Source organism: Gobio gobio (genome assembly GCF_949357685.1).
Source record: "Gobio gobio genome assembly, chromosome: 19".
NCBI lineage: Eukaryota > Metazoa > Chordata > Actinopteri > Cypriniformes > Gobionidae > Gobio > Gobio gobio.
In genome coordinates this window covers 10,264,070-10,283,537 of record NC_137112.1, presented here as the reverse complement: position 1 = coordinate 10,283,537, position 19,468 = coordinate 10,264,070, and the positions used below count along the sequence as shown (strand labels likewise).

The window sequence follows — 19,468 nt, the reverse complement described above, 5'->3', positions numbered from 1 at the left end:
GCTTCTCTCAGGGCCCAGAGCTGTACAGTTCCTTCCGAATGGAGACGCTCATCATCATTTTTATCTTTTAATTTTTATTTCAAGAAGTGGATTGATTCAAGGAAGACGTTTGGCTGCTTGATAATCAATTCTGCATGTGACTACCAAACAAGATCGCGCTTCTCACATTCTTTCTGTCTGAACATTCAGTTAACACACACCTTCGGGTGGACCATCATCTCCAGCAAACATGACTAAAATGTTATCTGCCCAGGAGGCTGCCAAGATCTATCACACAAATTACGTGAGGAACTCGAGGGCCGTTGGCGTTCTCTGGACCATCTTCACCATCTGCTTTGCCATCATCTGCGTGGTCGTCTTCATTCAGCCGTATTGGATCGGAGACAGTGTTGACACCCCTCAGTCAGGATACTTTGGGCTCTTTCACTACTGCATTGGGAACCCCATCACAGGAGAGCTGGTGTGTAAAGGCAGTGCCCTCGACTTTGGATCCATCCCTTCAGGTGCCTTCAAAACCGCCATGTTCTTCGTTGGGATCTCTTTGCTGCTGATCGTGGGAACTATTGTTTGCTTTAGTTTGTTCTTTTTCTGCAACTCGGGCAGTGTGTATAAGATCTGCGCATGGATGCAGCTGGCAGCTGGTAAGTGCACCGTTTTTATGAATTTAAGGTTTTTAATGGCGTAAACATTATAATGTATATTATATTAGAAAATTGACATATGAGTCAAACTTTAAATGTTTTTTCTTAAAAAAACACTTTACATATACAAAAATATCAAAAGTGGCAATTTAATATTAAACCATCAATGTAAAAAATTTTTTTTATATTATATTATATTATATTACATTATATATAAAGTGGCCCCGAAAAGTATGGACATATTGGACATATTTTCTTAATAACATCACTTTACATTTTTTATTATATACTATCAAACCAAGTGGCATTTTAATATTAAACCATCAATGTAAAAATGTATTTTTATATTATATTATATTAATTATTATATTATATTATATTATATTATATTATATTATATTATATTATATTATATTATATTATATTATATTATATTATATTATATTATATTATATTATATTATATTATATTATATATTATATTATATTAATTATATTAATTATATTATATTACATTACATTACATATAAAGTGGCCCCAAAAAGTATGGACATATTGGGACATATTTTCTTAATAACATCACTTTTATTTTATAAAATTTTTTTCAGTTATAAACAAAAATATAAAACCCAAACTAAGTCCATTTGTTTGTTTGTTTGATTTTTTTTTATTTATTATTTAATGTGTAATAATCTTTTGCAGATTATATTTGATATTTTATCTAATGGACTAACATTCAGTCACTTTTAAATGTCGTAAGTGCAGTTTTATTTTTGTTTTATTTATATCTTTTTTATTTCAGATTTTGAATTAGCCTTTGTTTTTATATTTTGTTTTAATTCAGTTCAATTTCAGTTTTAGTACTTTAGTATTTCAGTTAGTTGACAAAGCAACATTTAAGATTTTTCGCTTAAGGTTTTTTACATTTTTCAACAAATATTTGTTATTTATTTCAGCTTTATTTCAATCACCAAAAATAGATTTATTTTAGTTTACCAATAACAATACAACGTGTGTTAAAGGCATATGAAAGTTATTATAAAGTACTAACTAACTCTTCAAATGCTTCAAACGTTCAGTTCTTGAGGCTGAATATGTTAGTCCTGAAACGAAAGAGGATCCTCAGGACTTCAGCACCCTGGATAGTTCCACATCTCAATGACAGCGTACGCTGCTTTACAGTTTACAAGTGGAACATATTTGTGCTGTGTTGTGAAATATAATGCTTTAAGTGTTGTCCTAACTAATGAAGTTATCACTGAGGACACAGATAACCCTCCCATCACACCATATTACATAACATTGCAATTGCAATGCATACTCATTAAAAGAAAGTGAGTGTGAAACTGAGAGAGAAAGAGAGAGAGAGAGAGTGTGTGTAAAGCAATATCCACAGCAGCACCAGCTGCCCTGCAGAGAGTGTATTGTCATATGAATAATAAATGATGGGTTAAGTGTGGCTGAAGTTGCCAGGCAACAGACCCAATGCAAAGTATTTCTGGTAGCCAAGAGTATTTTTGACAACCGTAAAAGGAAAATCAAGGTCACGCTTTTTCTCCAGAGGGTGGGTTTGTTTTTAGGAAAGTTAATTTCTCTATAGACTCAAAGATTAAAGTATACAAAAATTATTGAACATTTTTAAACCATTGTCTAAAGACAGATTTAATAATCATCATCAAACTCTTTGGAGTAAGGAGGATTGGGGGAATCTGCTGTTTTTTGGCACTGTTTGGGAAGAATACCTTTTGAAAATACCTGAAGTCATAAAAACATCTGCATTTTATTGAGCAATATCACACATGCTGTTGTTTTCTGAATATGATGGCTATGATTCAGCTTTTACACTGTGTGCAGAATTATTAGGCACGTTGATTTTCTGATCATGTTTTTTCCCAGGCACATTTGACTAATTCCAAACCACAGTAATCCTAATAACTACTATTAATTTTGTATTTAATAATGTATAAGTGATATACACTCACCTAAAGGATTATTAGGAACACCTGTTCAATTTCTCATTAATGCAATTATCTAATCAACCAATCACACTGAACTCAGAATGGGAAAGAAAGGTGATTTAAGCAATTTTGAGCGTGGCATGGTTGTTGGTGCCAGACGGGCCGGTCCCCCAAAAGAGATTTAACTCAGACTGAAAAGTCAAAAATTATTAAATGCTCATGAGGATACAATACTAATGCAATACTAGACATTGCAGTTAAGGCATGACCATTGGACAGTGAAATGCTCGTTGGGTCAGCAGGATCTGACAAAAACATGTGGTGGAGAAAAGACACCTATTAACCGCAAAAGAATTAAGAATTAAGGTGAAGAATTAAGGGTGAAACCATCAGGAACCCTTTAGTCTCCAGCGCCACCATTTTCCAGAGCTGCAACCTTAACCTGGAGTCTCCAGAAGTGCAAGGTGTCAGGATCTCAGAGACTTCAGTTAGGTAAAGAATCCTAAAAAATGACCCCCACTAGATAAGAATCACAAGCTGAAGTGTTGTAAAATACATGAAGCCTGCTTTTTTATAGGCTTTATAGGTTTTATAGGTTGAGAGTGACTCTTGAAGGACCAGCACCACATCCTCTAGTACCACTGTTTGAAGAATTCATCTTCCAGAATCTGGCAGTACGTTTTGGGAGTTCATTTTTAGTCCATCTCTGCAAAACGGACTTCAGGATGGACTAAAATGAACTGCCAAAACGTACTGCCAGATTCTGGAAGATGAATTCTTCAAACAGTGGTACTAGAGGATGTGGTGCTGGTCCTTCAAGAGTCACTCTCAACCTATCTGTCCATAAAGCATTTTCATGTATTTTACAACACTTCAGCTTGTGATTCTTATCTAGTGGGGGTCATTTTTTAGGATTCTTTACCTAACTGAAGTCTCTGAGATCCTGACACCTTGCACTTCTGGAGACTCCAGGTTAAGGTTGCAGCTTTGGAAAATGGTGGCGCTGGAGACTAAAGGGTTCCTGATGGTTTCACCCTTAATTCTTCACCTTAAAGGGTTAGTTCACCCAAAAATGAAAATTCTGTCATTAATTACTTACCCTCATGTCGTTCGACACCCGTCAGACCTCCGTTCATCTTCGGAACAGAGATGAAGATATTTTAGTTGAAATCTGATGGCTCTGAAAGGCCTCCATTGGCACAATGCACATTACACTCTCAAGACCCATAAAAGGTACTAAAGACGTCAATACAAAGTCCATCTCACTACAGTGGTTCTAAAATAACTTTATGAATCGGCGAGAATAGTTTTTGTGCGCAAAAAAACCCTAAATAACGACTTATATAGTGATGGTGATTTCAAAACAAGGCATCATGAAGCTTCGAAGCGTTATGAATCAGCGAGTCGAATCAGCGGTTTGAATCACCAAATTTCAGCAGTTTGGTGGTTTGACACGTGATCCGAATCATGATTCGACTCACTGATTCATAACGCTTCGAAGCTTCATGATGCCTTGTTTTGAAATCATCATCACTATATAAGTCGTTATTTAGGGTTTAGTTTTGCGCACAAAAACTATTCTCGCAGATTCATAAAGTTATTTTAGAACCACTGTAGTGAGATGGACTTTGTAACGACGTCTTTAGTACCTTTTAAGGGTCTTGAGAGTGTAATGTGCATTGTGCCAATGGAGGCCTTTCAGAGCCATCAGATTTCAACTAAAATATCTTCATCTCTGTTCCGAAGATGAACGGAGGTCTTACGGGTGTCGAACGACATGAGGGTAAGTAATTAATGACAGAATTTTCATTTTTGGGTGAACTAACCCTTTAATTCTTTTGCAGTTAACAGGTGTCTTTTCTCCGCCACATGTTTTTGTCTGACCCTGCTGACCCAACGAGCATTTCACTGTCCAATGGTCATGCCTTAACTGCAATGTCTAGTATTGCATTAGTATTGTATCCTCATGAGCATTTAATAATTTTTGACTTTTCAGTCTGAGTTAAATCTCTTTTTTGGCTCAATTTATTTGTAAAAGAAAACATGCCTAATAATTCTGCACACCTGAATATAAGGTGATTTTCATTTCCAGCCTTCATGAACAATTATATATCACTTATACATTATTAAATACTAAATCAATAGTAGTTATTAGGATTACAAAAAATATGATCAGAAAATCAACGTGCCTAATAATTCTGCACACAGTGTAGTTGCAAGCACAGGTAGGAATACCTTCAAGGCATTTCTGCCTGACGCACCTCCGATGGTGCCATTTGGGCTGCCTGCAGAGTCATCAGCCGGAAAAATTATCAATTTTTATGTGTGAATAAAAGTTCAGTTCTAAATTAAAGCTGTTAGACATAAAGCGACCGAGTCTCTTCAGATTTGGATGAAACCACTCAATTCAAATGGATTAGTTTGATGATCTCTTTATGAACTTAAGTGGTAGTTGCGCATCTGTCAATGGAGGGACAGAAAGCTCAGATTTCATCAAAAATATCTTCATTTGTGTTCTGAAGACTTACGGGTTTGGAACGACATGAGGGGGAGGAATTAATGACAGAATTTTCATTTGTGGGTGAACTCATTATTATTTGAAAAATACCACAATTCTAAAACACAAAAATGTGAAAGTTAAATATAAAGCTTCTTTTAATCTGACTGGTTATCTTTTCCACCTTCAGCGACTTGCATGGTCATAGGTTGTATGATCTATCCAGACGGCTGGGACTCAGAGGAGGTGAAGAGGATGTGCGGTCAGCGGACGGACAAATACACGCTGGGAAACTGCACGGTGCGCTGGGCGTATATCCTGGCCATCATCAGCATCATGGACTCCCTCATATTATCCTTCCTGGCCTTCGTACTGGGCAACCGGCAAGACAATCTGCTGCCAGAGGACTTCCAGGTGGAGGGGAAGAAAGGTATTGAATTGAAAGATTCATTGAGAGCTATGAATCTTGTACTATATGATTTATTGTAGAAATGAGCGGTGGGAGTAAATAATGACCAGTTTCTTTTGTTTGGTGAGTGAACTAGTCCTTTAAATTATACAAGAGATGTTTTATAGATCTCTGATCTAACTAAAGCACGTATCTTGTGTTGTGCAGAAATAAAGCCCAAAGAGACGTACTAAATGTTCATATAGGAACCTTTCTGCGTTCTCTAATGACCACAGCAGTGCTCTGCAATCACAGAACCCACTTCAAGCGTGCAGCGCTAGTTAAATTCATTTTATTGTCCGCAACGGATTTGTGTACATTTGTGTGTGCCTTTCATTAGCGCGCTCATTCACTTGAACAACTCAGCAAAACACTATTTATCATGTCATGGCTGTTCTCATATTCCTGAGGTGAAAGTTGCTGATAAACTAATATAACTCTTTTTTTCTCTTTAGAGGAAGCATGAAGACTTCTGCACATCATCAGGCTCAATGGACTCAGCGGGTTTATGTGGATACAGACCACTTTCTGTCCATCTCTGAAATATGAAGGACAATAATTCTCAGATGATCCATTTGTTACCACCAGCTTTGAGGTTAACTTCAAACATTTCTAAAATATAAATTGCATAAATATATTTTATATTTTGAGACAAAAGCCAAATTGGGGTGTTTTGTTAAGAGCATATGTTTTAAAAAATCACTTGTTTTTAGTAAAAATGAAATCTGTAAACCAGAAAGAACTGAGCTTATTTGTATTTATATGGTGGGGAGTTTCATTCATAGCAGTGACTCAAATATTTTAAATAATTTCAAATTTCAGGTTTGTTCAGTGGCCTTTTCTGCAAGTTACATCGTCCAGTGGGCGATCACACGACACTTTTCCCTTCTAGCCACTTTCATTCATACACATGTGAAGGCTGGAGACCAGAAACACAAGCCCATGCAAAGATGTTTTGAAATTTGCTGCGTCCCAAAGTACAAGTTTGGTGAACTCTGACCTGTGAATTTGTTTCATGCATCACTGGCTGAATCCGAAATCGCCCCCTAAACCCTCATTCACTATTCCCTACGTTAGTCCACTAATCCCAAAGAATTAGTATTTCTAATACAGTGGCAAGAAAAGGTATGTGAACCGCTTGCAGAATCTGTGAAAATGTGAATAATTTTAACTAAATAGGAATGTTTTTTATTTAGTACTGTCCTGAATAAGATATTTTACATAATTTTTTTTTTACATATAGTCCACAAGACAAAAAATAGCAGAATTTATTAAAATGACCCTGATCAAAAGTTTATGAACCATTGATTCTCAATACTGTGTCGTTCCCTGGATGATCCACGGCTGTGTGTGTGTTTTGTGATGGTTGTTCTTGAGTCTCGTTTGTCCTGAGCAGTTCAACTGCCCAATGTTCTTCAGAAAAATCCTCCAGGTCCTGCACATTCTTCAGCTTTCCAGCATCTTTTTCATATTTGAACCCTCTCCATTCATCCTGATCAAAAGTTTTCACCCCCCGGCTCTTAATGCATTGTGTTTCCTTCTGGAGCATCAGTGAAGGTTTCAACTTTTTTTAGTAGTTGTCTTTTTTTAGTAGAGTCCCTCAATTGTCCTCAGTGTGAAAAGATGGATCTCAAAATCATACAGTCCCTGCTGGAGAGGGTTCAAATATGCAAAAGATGCTGGAAAACTGAAGAATGTGCAGGACCTGGAGGATTTTTCTGAAGAACATTGGGCAGTTTAACTGCTCAGGACAAGCATGGGACTCATGAACAACCATCACAAAACACAAAAACAGCCGTGGATCATCCAGGGAACGACACACAGTATTGAGAATCAATGGTTCATAAACTTTTGAACGGGGGTTATTTTAATAAATTCAGCTATTTTTTTGTCTTGTGGACTATATGTAAAACATTTTTATGTCAAATATCTTATTCAGGACTACTAAATAAAAAATAACACATTTTGTATGATCTCTTATTTTGTTAAAATTATTCACATTTTCACAGATTCTGCAAGCGGTTCACATACTTTTTCTTGCCACTATATAGTTCACTTGAAGGAGTGAAAGAAAACGAGCGAGTAAATTCGGACAGCCGTTGAGCGTACATCTGATGTACACTCGTTATTGCAATGCATTGTGGGATTGAATGAGTGCACTCGATATGTCCACTATGGTTTCGGACACTACTATAAATGACTGTCCCCTCAAATAATGCCCTATTTGAGGGTATAGTGGGCGATTTCGGATTCAGCCTATGTGTCCAAAATCACCCCCTATACTCTTAAACAGGGCACTATTTGAAGGGACAGCCATTTATAGTAGTGTCCGAAACCATAGTGGACATATAGAGTGCACTCATTTGATCCCACAATGCACTGCAATAACGAGTGTACAGCCGATGTATGCTCAACGGCTAGAAAACACCCATAATGCACTGATGCTCGCACTGAATGATTTCCTGCCAGAAGATGGCGACCTCAGCTGAATCATCCATCCGTCCATTTTACAAACCGCTGGGGGAAAAACGCTAGTCCAATGTGGCTGCAGTGTAATATCATACAGGTGTAAATTGTTATTAAATAGTTAAGGTTTACACATCGTTTCCATGCGTTCAAGATAAATATTTTCATTTTACTACAGTTTGATGACAAGATGCTAAGTTTCAAATGAAGCACAAACTCTGTAAAGGCGGCAAAATAACGGCAGCCTTCCGGCGCACTCAAGTGTCCGAATTCATTTTCTCGTTTTTTTTCACTCCTTCAAGTGAACTATATTAGTGGAGTAATGAATAGTGAATAGGGTATAGTAAATTCGGGTATATGGGGCGATTTTGGACACACCCATGACCTCTTAGATCAGGGTTGGGCAACTTCGGTCCTGGAGGGCCACTGTCCTGCGGAGTTTAGTTCTAATCAAACCCACCTGAAAAATTTACAACAAGACAAAAGAAAACAATGGCTTTATCTTCTAAATATTTCTTTGTCTTGCATTACGTAGTGAAATTGGACAAACTCAGCGAAGATTCATTTTCTGTTAAAATGTGTGGAAAGGATTGTGGTTGATTGGAGGACGTGAACGATACACTTGATGCATCCTTCAAAACAAAATCAAATGAAGGATGTGAAACGAAGGCTGCCTTCAAAGGATCCTTTAAACTAAGATGCTCTTTGACGGAGCTTGTCGAAAAATATATAGCCTTACTAGGATGCAGCCTTCTAATTGAGAAGCACTGTTTTGTTTTATGAGTGAATCATTGAATCACTCAACCAATTAGCTTAATAGTTAAATGTCATTCATGACTGAATCAAGTCTTTTTGTCTTTAGTTGTAATTTACATGTCTACTAAGAGATTCCATGAAACGTTATGCTTCGTTCACACCAAACGCGAATAGAGCGTCAGGAGCGAGTGATTTCAATGTTAAGTCAATGGAAAGGCGCACTGACGCTCGTCTGGAGGTCCTGCGGCGCGATAGACGTGTTTCGCGCGGCGCGATTCCGCCTCATTCGCTCAACGACGCGAATTGAGCGTCTTGCGCGATGCGCGAGTGGTGCTTTTTGTGCATTCACGCGTTTGAAGCAAATTCGCGTATGACGCCCGAGTTGAAAAATCTGAACTTTGCCGTCAATTCGCACCACGTTAAACAATCAGGAGCCTGCTTGCTGCGGTCATGTGGTAAAGTGACGTGATGAGAAACCCTGCATAAATTTAAAAATACTACTATTGTGTCACAAAATGTAGTTTTAAGACTTTTTCAGGTGAGAACATAGTTGTTTTAAAGCTCAAATCTGTGGTTTATTTATAAAGAGAGCGCCTATTTAAAATAAATAATCTTGTGTTTTTGGAGTTGTGAGATTCAGGCAATCACCGGGCGCTCAGCGCTCATTAACCCCGGCGAGAGCAGCCTTTCCTCGGCCAGTCCTTCTGCCGTCTGCCGCTGGCTCTGATGATCTGTAGTGGTTCGTCTTGTGTGGATCTAACGGGCGATCTTTGGTGTCATGAATCTATAATTTGTTGTCTGCCAAATCGTTTTGACTGAGGGCAAAGAGAAGTTTCATAACTTTACTTTTGAAAGATATTTAAATATACATGCAGTGAAGATAATGTAGTGCGTTGCCTGGACCACATTTGTGTGACTAAATGTTTAATATATATTTTTTATGAAAATGAAAAGGAGGCAGAGGTGTTTTATGACATATTTCTCCTGGAGCGCCTTGAACGCGCCTCTATTTCGCTTCAAACGCTCAACTTATACGCGCGTCCAATTCACTTTCACAATTCGATTTTGACGCTCTATTCGCGTTTGGTGTGAACGCAGCGTTAAACGTCATACATGTTTTTCCCCACAATAACCACAAAACAGATCTATCTTCGTCCATTAATGAGAACCCTCTTTCACTGCCGCTCCGAATCTCCTTCAGACTTTTCCTTTTGAATCAGAAATGTGCCTTCCCAGTAATGCTATTTGCTTTGTACTTGTAACTGGCATTGTTAATAATAAAAATATATACTTGTGCTATACTCATTCTGTGAAATGACCTGAGAGCACTCACACGTTTTATGACGTAGAGTCTTACGCAAATTGAAATGAACATGCACTTCATTATCTAGAAATGAAACGGGACATGCTGTTATTTTGCGATATGAATAAAACAGGCAAAGTTAATCAGGTAACACTCAACATTAAGGTTTCATTTGTTAACATAAACTAACAATGATCAATATACACAATATTGCCAAAAGTATTGGGACACCCCTCCAAATCATTGAATTCAGGTGTTCCAATCACTTCCATGGCCACAGGTATATAAATCAAGCACTAGGCATGCAGACGCTTCTACAAACATTTGTGAAAGAATGTGTTGCTCTCAGGAGCTCAGTGAATTCAAGAGTGGTACCGTGATGGGTTACCACCGGTGCAATAAGTCCATTTGTGAAATTTCCTCACTACGAAATATTCCACGCTCAACTGTTAGTGGTATTATAACAAAGTGGAAGCAATTGGGAACAACAGCAACTCAGCCACGAAGTGCTAGGCCACGTAAAATCCCTGAGCGGGGTCAGCGCATGCTGAGGCCCACAGAGCGCAGAATTCGCCAACTTTCTGCAGAGTCAATAGCTACAGACCTCTAAACTTCATGTGGCCTTCAGATCAGCTCAAGAACTTCATGGAATGGGTTTCCATGGCCGAGCAGCTCATCCAAGCCTTACATCACCAAGTGCAATACAAAGCGTGGGATGCAGTGGGGTAAAGCACGCCACCACTGGACTCTAGAGCAGTGGAGACGTGTTCTCTGGAGTGACCAATAACGCTTCTCTGTCTGGCAATCCGATGGACGAGTCTGGGTTTGGCGGTTGCCAGGAAAACAGTTCTTGCCTGACTGCATTGTGTCGAGTGTAAAGTTTGGTGGAGGGGGGGTTATGGTGTGGGGTTGTTTTTCAGGGTTTGGGCTTGGCTTCTTAGTTCCAGTGAAAGGAACTCTTAAAGCTCCAGCATACCAAGACATTTTGGACAATTTCATGCTCCCAACTTTGTGGGAACAGCTTGGGGATGACCCCTTCCTGTTCCAACATGACTGCGCACCAGTGCACAAAGCATCGGCCCATAAAGACATGGATGAGCGAGTTTGGTGTAGAGGAAGGAACTTGACTGGCCCTGACCTCAACCCGATAGAACACCTTTGGGATGAATTAGAGCGGAGACTGAGAGCCAGGCCTTCATGTCCAACATCAGTGCCTGACCTCACAAATGTGCTTCTAGAAAAATTGTCAAAAATTCCCATAATCCTTGTGGAAAGCCTTCCTGGAAGAGTTGAAGCTGTTATAGCTGCAAAGGGTTGGCGGATTAAGAATGGGATGTCATTAAAGTTCATGTGCATGTAAAGGCAGGCGCCCCAAAACGTTTGGCAACATAGTGTATATGTACAGAATTGATTAGCCTTTGTTAATGTTAGTTTAATAATAACGTTCACAGTGCATTAATGTTAAGAGATACAACTTTGGAGTTTAATAATGTATTAGTAAATGTTGAGATTAACAATAACTAATATTAACAAGTGCCGTAAAAGTATTGTTGAGCTAATGTTAACAAATGAAACTTTATTGTTAAGGGTCACCGTTAATCAAATCTACAAATGCTACGAAGTCCCAAAAGCCATTTCAAAAACTTTATTTGAAGTTACTACAGAAACAATTTTAGTTCAGTGCCGAACAAGCAAAAGCAGAGAGACATTCATGAAAAAGGAGAGAGCAGAGAAGCAGATGATGTATGATGCTGTAAAAGGTCAGACGAAACTGGCTTATCCAAGAGAAAGCAAAGTCCTTTCAAAGTTAAACTAGGACGGTTCAATTCATCCAGAGACCAAAACTAATATTGCTCGAAGCAACACTGTAGGGGGGAAAAAAGCATAAAAAGATGCACAGATCATTATGGATTCATTTCAAGGCATCTCCGAATCAGTGATTCTTTAACATTTTCCTTAAGCCATTCATTCATAACAAAACTGTACACAAACAACGGGGCTTAAGACTGTACAACACTGATCGTGTGACGAACCAACTCTTTGGTATGAGTATGTACAAAATTTGAAATGTTCTCTCCGATTTTAGATTATGTAACTGAAATAGCCTTGATCCCAAAACTCCTCCCTGGCATTCACATATTAAACGTCATTACTACTGTTATACAACGAGTTATTATAACCATGATAGTCCTTGATGGATTGTGTGACATTTCTCCACTTTCCATTTTTATTTTTGCCCTTTGTGGTAAAAACACACGGCTGTGTTTCTCTTGCAGTAGCTTCACATTCAATTTGAAGACACTCAGAACTTCAATAATGTCCGCTCATGCTCCCTTCATTCAGACATCGGTGTAAAACCCTTTGTGAAGATATGGAAAACGGTTTGAAGGAATCGTTTCGTAATACAGTGAAGAAAAACTACAATCAGCTACTGAGTCCGATTTACTCCAAAACACTCTTGCTTTTAGGAAAACCGACACCGCAAGTTGACAGAGTCGAGATAAATCAATCCTGACATGTTTCAAACCCCTCCTGTGATATGACGGAAACTGATAGAAAAGTGATTGCTAGATGAATCAGCAAGAGCACGGACCACTGAAATGACGGTACACTCGAGTTATACCCATTACGTAAAAAAAGCAACGACGACTTGAAAACTGAATTCAGATTAGATCTGCTTGACCGGACCTTCTCATCCTTGCGGCTAATATCTGCCATGACACCAGGCACGGCTCTGAAGACGCCGTCTGTCAGTGGTGAGCAGTCATGAGTTCAAAGATGTGCGTGTGAGAGTGTGTGTGTGTGTGTGTGTGTGTGTGTGTTTTGGCCACTAGGAGGCGATCCAGGAGTGACGGAGGCACTCAGCAGCCGTGGCTCTTTTCTCTGGGACTAGGTCTAACATCGGGAGGAGGAAGTCTGAGAAAATCTGGGCTTCCTCTCGGGCCCACTCGTACTTTTCGACCAGCACATCCTGCAAACCCCACGGCTTCAGCTTAGTAATGTGCCTTAGGTCACCTAGCACACAAATAAATAGATGGACACATCCAATTAAAAAAAAGTGGGAGCTTTCCGTTTCAAAAATAGACTACATGGTGACACATTTACACGCACTCCAAAAAATGTATGGCCATAGCATTAATGGCAGTGCTGACATACCTCATTAATCAATCTATGACATTCACACCAAGCTACTGAACACGGTGAGCAAGTTTATCAAGTAAGTGAAACGCACATTAGCTGAGCAATTACTCATGTGACAGATGTACCTTTCTTGGTGAAAAATTCCTTGGAATATTTGCCATTCAGGACGAGTTTACGAGGAATCTTCCCCAGCAGCTCAATAATCAACGCGATGTGATCTGTTGACAAAAGAAACGGACAAAACACTGATTCAATCTCCTGCCATTTACAACAAGCATTCGATGGAGCTTTTAAAACTATTGACTTGAATTGGTTTCAATTTTAATTTATTGAGACCATACATGCCAAGTCCTAATGTACCTGTATATTACATTATGTACATTATGGGTGTATCATTTGTTAATTAAGTGATGGGATGGCTAAACAAAGTTGCCTGCAACCCCATTCGCAGTAGCTAGTGCATTACTGCTTTTATAACAATAACTATGCAATAAAAATTAATTATTTTATTCTTAAAGGGATAGTTCACCCTGAAATGAAAATAAAGTCATCTTTTACTCCCCCTGCTGATGTTCTTATGCCCTATGTCCTTCTATTTTTTTCGGACCTCAAAAGCAGAAATGTTCAAAATAGTCCTGCACTTGCTCCTCCATATAATGGCAGTGAATAGCGAACAGGCTAAAACATTACAAAAATGATACAAAAGTATCACGTAATGATACAGTGAGACGCGCGCCATATAAGGAAAGTGTTCAGGAGGCATACTGTAAGGTTTTGCAAGAAAGAATCCGTATTATTTAGTCAAAATACTCTGTCCGTGCGTTCCTGTGAGTGCGTGCGAGCCGTCAGCACTGACTCAGCAGCCCCTCACGCAATGTTGTCATGACAACCGGTACACAATATTCACTTCAGGAGGTTTTATTATTAGTATTATTGTATTATTTCTAGGGCCGGGCAAATTAACGCGTTAACACGGGCGATTCATTTTTTCAGTTTAACGCATTTAAAAATATTTAGCGCAATTAACGCAGCGACCGTTTTTATATCCATTTTTGCCCAGCATTACATTATATGATCACGCTCTTATTCATGTAAATGCTTTTAAACCATCTAAGCGCGACAAGACACAAGAGAACATGCTGTATGTCAGTGTCCTGTCTGTCTGGGTGCGTCTGTCAGCTCATTGGGACACCCTGACACACACACGGACTCGCGTCAGTCTCGTGCACACATCGAGTTCTCTTTTGCTCTTGAACAAACAATAACAACAACAGAGAATTTTGCCAAAACGCCAGTTTTGTCGGGTATTCTCATAATAGGAGTCTTAAATGAGTTCAATAACGTCTTAAATGAACTTGTGAGGAAATTAGATGCGCGTGGCAGCTTGTCAGATCTGCGTCATGTTCGGCAGCGGCCGATCTTAAAGTGACAGCAACACTGATGATGTCTGTCATTAATGTTCATCAAAGAACAACGGGAACAGAAAAAAGTGTAGCTGTAATGATGATTAATCTATATTTCATTTATTATTTATGCAGTTCTGAAAAGTGTTTGATAACATTTCTGTATGTCTAACAGGGAAGGCCACAGGTAAATATAACATTTATTATAATGGGTTTATGTAAAGATTGTTTTAAGTTCACTTAAATTAAAAGTTGTTTTTTCAAAGCCTAATAAATGTTGAAATTGGTAGCTTTCAGTTATACTGTAATGTAACGTCATTGGTTTCATAGAGACATTAGTATCAGTGATACAGGCCTTCGTTCATAAAAAGATGCCATTACAACAAATATTTAAAATATACTGTCTTTAAATTGTTTCTACATTAATTTGGAGAGTAACTGAAATTATTACAATATCAAAATATAAAAAATTTGTGATTAATCGCGATTAATTAATGAAAAAATTATATGGAGGAGCGTGTGCAGGACTATTTTTTAAATTTCTGCTTTTGAGGTCCGAAAAAGATAGAAGGACATAAGGCACTGGAACAAGAGCAGGGGGAGTAAAAGATGGCTTTATTTTAATTTCAGGGTGAACTATCCCTTTAAAAATAATTTCATTATTTCATATATTTGTCCTAGCTGTTAATATTACGGATGTGTTATTAGAATTCTGGTTGATATAATAAAACCAATAATCATTTATTATTAAAACGTTTTAAGTTATAGCCGATAAGCGCTAAATCTATTAAACTCCCATACTATTTAGTCAAAATAAAATACAAAAAATCTAAATCAATCATTTCAAATGCTAAAAATACATTTAGATTATAATGTACAGTATGAAAATGGATATTTGTTTTGATTTGTTAAAGATTGCATTTAACACTGATTTATTGAATAAAGTTATTCAATTATTAGTGTTTTTAAATATTAACTTTAAAAGAGTGTGAGATGATGGCAAATGTAACCCAAATGTAAAAATGAAAATAAGCATGCACAATAAATATCCGAAATCAGGCCTAGTCCACACGTACGCAGGTATTTTTATAAACTCTTGTCCACACAAGCACCATATGAAAACATGCTATGAAGCGCTGTCAAGAGCATGCTAAGCTAACAGGTGGCGATATAACCCTAACCGTAAAGCCATGTTGACCAATCAGAAGCCTGAAAAAAAGGTTATTGTCATAAGTAGTGTCCTGCGTAGTATTGCGTTCTGACGCCTCTGTTCTGCGATATAATGGGTGAACTGTGCATGTATCTGTAAGTCCTGTTAGCAGTTTTTAGCAGCGATATTTTGGCCTCATGTGAAGAAAGGAGATAGCTGCACACAATCTGATGTCAAACAAAGGAGATAACAGCGTGCACTCTGACGTCACAAGCCAAAATCTCCGGTTTCACCGGCTACACGACAACACTGCCACCGGAGTTTCTGAAAATCTTCACCCTGGCAGGAGTTTTCAAAAAGGTTCAGTTTCAGTGACCGGATACTGCGTTTGTGTGTGGACGAACGGCCGAAACCCATAGAAAAAGCTGCGGTTTTGAAAATAAACGTGTGGACAGGGCCTTAACGAAAGCATATTAGTTAGTTTTACAAAGTCTTGGTTCAGGTTTTTGGAGTCTTCTAGAATAGGAGTTCATGCTTGAATGTACAAAACACATTATTTCCTCGTATTCTCCATTGTTGCAGCTCCTCTCTTCCCAGTCTGTCAGTAACGCTCTGTTTAGTTCCTGTCTGTATGAAGTTTAAAAACCCATCTAGATAAAATCTGGATATGCATATGCAAAAAAAGATTTTTGCTAAAACAGCTTAGAGGCCACAACCTCTCCAGCAATTCCACTCCCCAGTGCCACCTCCGTAATGACAGCTCAAATATTACACTGCGGTTGAGAAATGGATGCATTGGGCGTCATTATGAAGCTTGCAATGGCTCTCGTTCAAGTGCTAATTAATAGGCATAGTGTGATTTGTTCTCCAGATGTGACTTTGTTTGTTCATGTGTTGGAGCTTTATGATTCACTGCGGCTCTGTAGAAGTGGTGTGGGTGGAATCCCAACCCAGGGTTCGTACGGTCATGAAAAAACCTGGAAACGCATGGAATTTGAAAAAAAGCAGTTGGAAAAATTAACCCAGAACGCCGCCTCGCAAACAGCTCGCGAGTACCAAATTGAGTCAATTTTAGTGGCGTATTCCCCTTAAAGGATTAGTTCACTTCAAAAAGAAAATTTACTGATATTTTACTCACCCCCATCTCATCCAAGATGTTCAGATCTTTCTTTCTTCAGTCGAAAAGAAATTAAGTTTTTTTTAGGAAAAAAAGGGATAGTGCAGAGCCTCTGAAACCCTTCCTTTGAAACTGCATTGATTTGGCCCTTCAACATTTTGGCTGCCATTGAAGTCCATTATGTGGAGAAAAATCCTGGAATGTTTTCCTCGAAAACTTAATTTCATGAACATCTTGGATGAAATGGGGGTGAGTAAAACATCAGGAAATTTTCATTTTGAAGTGAACTAATCCTTTTTAAACAAAAATTCTCTCAAAATGCCCATCTTGGTGAGTATTCCTGGTAAACAAAGTTGGTTGTGTCTTCACATTTGTGTTATTTGTGTTCACATTTGATTACTTTATTCAATTTCTGTACCTGAATACTGTTAGACCTACCTTTCATTTGTATCTTAATTCTATGGTATTTATTTCTGCTAATGCTTGCAAGTTATTTGTTCTTATTTTACTGATTGTTTGTAAATTCAATTCAAATTTTGAAAATCAAGCTTCCTTGTGTTGAGTGTAAGATATTGTGCAAAAATTACAAAACACAAATACATAGTGAGCAAACATTTAGGATATACGTAAGATAATTGTAATTTACTTATTTTTTTTTTTCAAAACGACATTCGAGCCCGGGTTTAATTGATAATATTGGTTTAACAAATTACAATACTCATCATTCGGGCATTCAATCGCGTGACATTATGTTCTCTGCGTGGATTAACGTCTGGCACAGTCGCAGCTTGAATTTATTAAAATTTATCAAATAGCAAGCAATCGAATAGCATTAATAGTCATTCATTTTTGCTAAGATATGATAAATTTAAAGATGGATTTTTATTCTTATTTTGCATGTATACATAGACTTTCATGGAACATTAGGTCATGAATATTGCCTTAAGTCATAGAAATGTATTGATAAAAACGTTTATGAACCCTGGAAGAATAATTACCTTCATCTCTGGAATAATCCTCTCCGGAGTGAGGCTCAAACAGGTAATCCCCTGTCGCCAGCTCAAATGCCTAGGGAGAGACACACTTTGAGAAGAACGTATGTGCGCGTGGACACAGCGATCCTAGTATCCAATTCTCGAGGTGGTAGACTGCTATCCGAAAGGCCAAACCAACCTTCTCACCCCTGCCCGAACTGAAGCCGCCACAATGTGACAAGAGTGCAGCATGCAAGACTCTTTTGTTACGCAGTGCACCTGAAATGCTGATACAGATGGAGTTTAACCTCTCTCTGTGGGTCTGGCCTACTGTTTAAAAAAGGTGCAAAGTCTGTGCATTGCAGAACGGGACACAGGCCAAGGGACCAGCATCAGCAGCACTCAATGAAACACTCTGAGAGCAGATGTCATGAAAGATCTCGCTCTAAGACTTCAGCTCGGATTCAAAACCTACTGAGCTGCCTACCTAGACAGCATCATATATGCATTTCTGACAAAATCTGTTCTAAAAGATTAGACGTCTTCTTTTAGCCAAAGTCTAAAGCAGTGCATCTTGTTACTTATTACAGAATCATTATCTTAGTGACATGCTAATGTAAACTATTTGAGTATCAGGCCATTCATTTAGCAACGGGAACACAAAACTCTAATGGAATCAAATTTGAGAAGAGTCATTACTTTAGCAACATGCTAATGTAAAACTATTGGAAATAAATCCAAGTGGAGTCATTACTTTAGCAACAGGCTAACAACAAACTCTATTAGAATGAATTGTAAGTCAATTTTCCATGTGGACACAATTTGTGTCATGCAAAGTTGCTGCCTGTCTAGAGTGCTTTGTTAGGATGCTGCTTCATAAGGCAGTTCACAGCAAGGCGGCTCACTAGGTTTTGCAAGAGAGACTCAAAATCATGTTTTTCAACTGCACACTTCACCAGTGGAGTTTTATTCCACATATATTCTTATCAAAAAGTCTTCAAACGCACCATGCACGCTGTGCTCCAGATGTCAGCAGGGGTGCCGTATCCTGATCCAATCAACACCTCCAGAGAGCGATACTGCCGTGTCTGAATATCGTCTGTGAAGTGCTTATGCTGATGACGACAAACAAGAGTTACATAAAGAAGAGCTAACCGCTGACACAGAGGTGAGACATGAACACCCATGAAGATATCAGCATCTCAATCAGTCAATTCAATTAATGTTTCATTCAACAAGACTAAAGGTAAATGATCACAGAATCTTCATTTTTTGGGGGAGCTACCTTCAGATCTCTGATCGAGCTGTTTTTTTTGTTTGTTTGTTATACATGCAAAGAAAACTCACCACCCAGCAGGCGTTGCCCAGGTCAGCGATTTTCACCTGGATCTTATCAGCGTTTAGCGGCTCCAGGGGGTTGAGGAGCAGGTTTCCCGCAGCAATCTTAGCTGCAGTACAACAGAAGTATGAGAAAGACGGTTTTAGAGTCAATAACACACACACCCCCACACACACACATTCTGGATTGGCTCTTGTGAGGTTTGGTGTGTTTGCTGATTTATAAAGCCCTGTAGGTTGTATAATACAGCGGCTCTCTATTAATCATTATCAGCCA

The 19,468-nt window shown here is 38.4% G+C and overlaps 2 protein-coding genes across 3 annotated transcripts in view; one reads left to right on the top strand and one right to left on the bottom strand.

The window, feature by feature from the left end:
• Positions 1-229: 229 nt before the first annotated feature.
• On the top strand, positions 230-6,092 carry lhfpl5a (LHFPL tetraspan subfamily member 5a; the record flags this gene model as incomplete). The annotated part of the gene is made up of 4 exons (XM_079844453.1): positions 230-641; positions 5,286-5,525; positions 5,712-5,730; positions 5,999-6,092. The coding sequence occupies 4 exons, from the start codon at positions 230-232 to the stop codon at positions 6,090-6,092; spliced, it is 765 nt and encodes a 254-aa protein (XP_079700579.1).
• A 5,433-nt stretch (positions 6,093-11,525) lies between these two features.
• srpk1b (SRSF protein kinase 1b) overlaps positions 11,526-19,468 on the bottom strand; it is a 65,956-nt gene continuing 58,013 nt past the window's right edge. The window contains exons 12-16 of one of the 2 annotated variants that reach the window (XM_079843743.1): positions 19,201-19,301; positions 18,861-18,968; positions 17,878-17,947; positions 13,335-13,427; positions 11,526-13,083 (exon numbers count right to left, since the gene is read on the bottom strand). In XM_079843743.1, coding sequence (XP_079699869.1) covers positions 12,899-13,083; positions 13,335-13,427; positions 17,878-17,947; positions 18,861-18,968; positions 19,201-19,301 — 557 coding nt within the window. In that variant the 3' untranslated portion in view covers positions 11,526-12,898. The remainder of the gene's footprint in view (positions 13,084-13,334; positions 13,428-17,877; positions 17,948-18,860; positions 18,969-19,200; positions 19,302-19,468) is intronic. The other variant, XM_079843742.1, reaches the window with a different exon arrangement.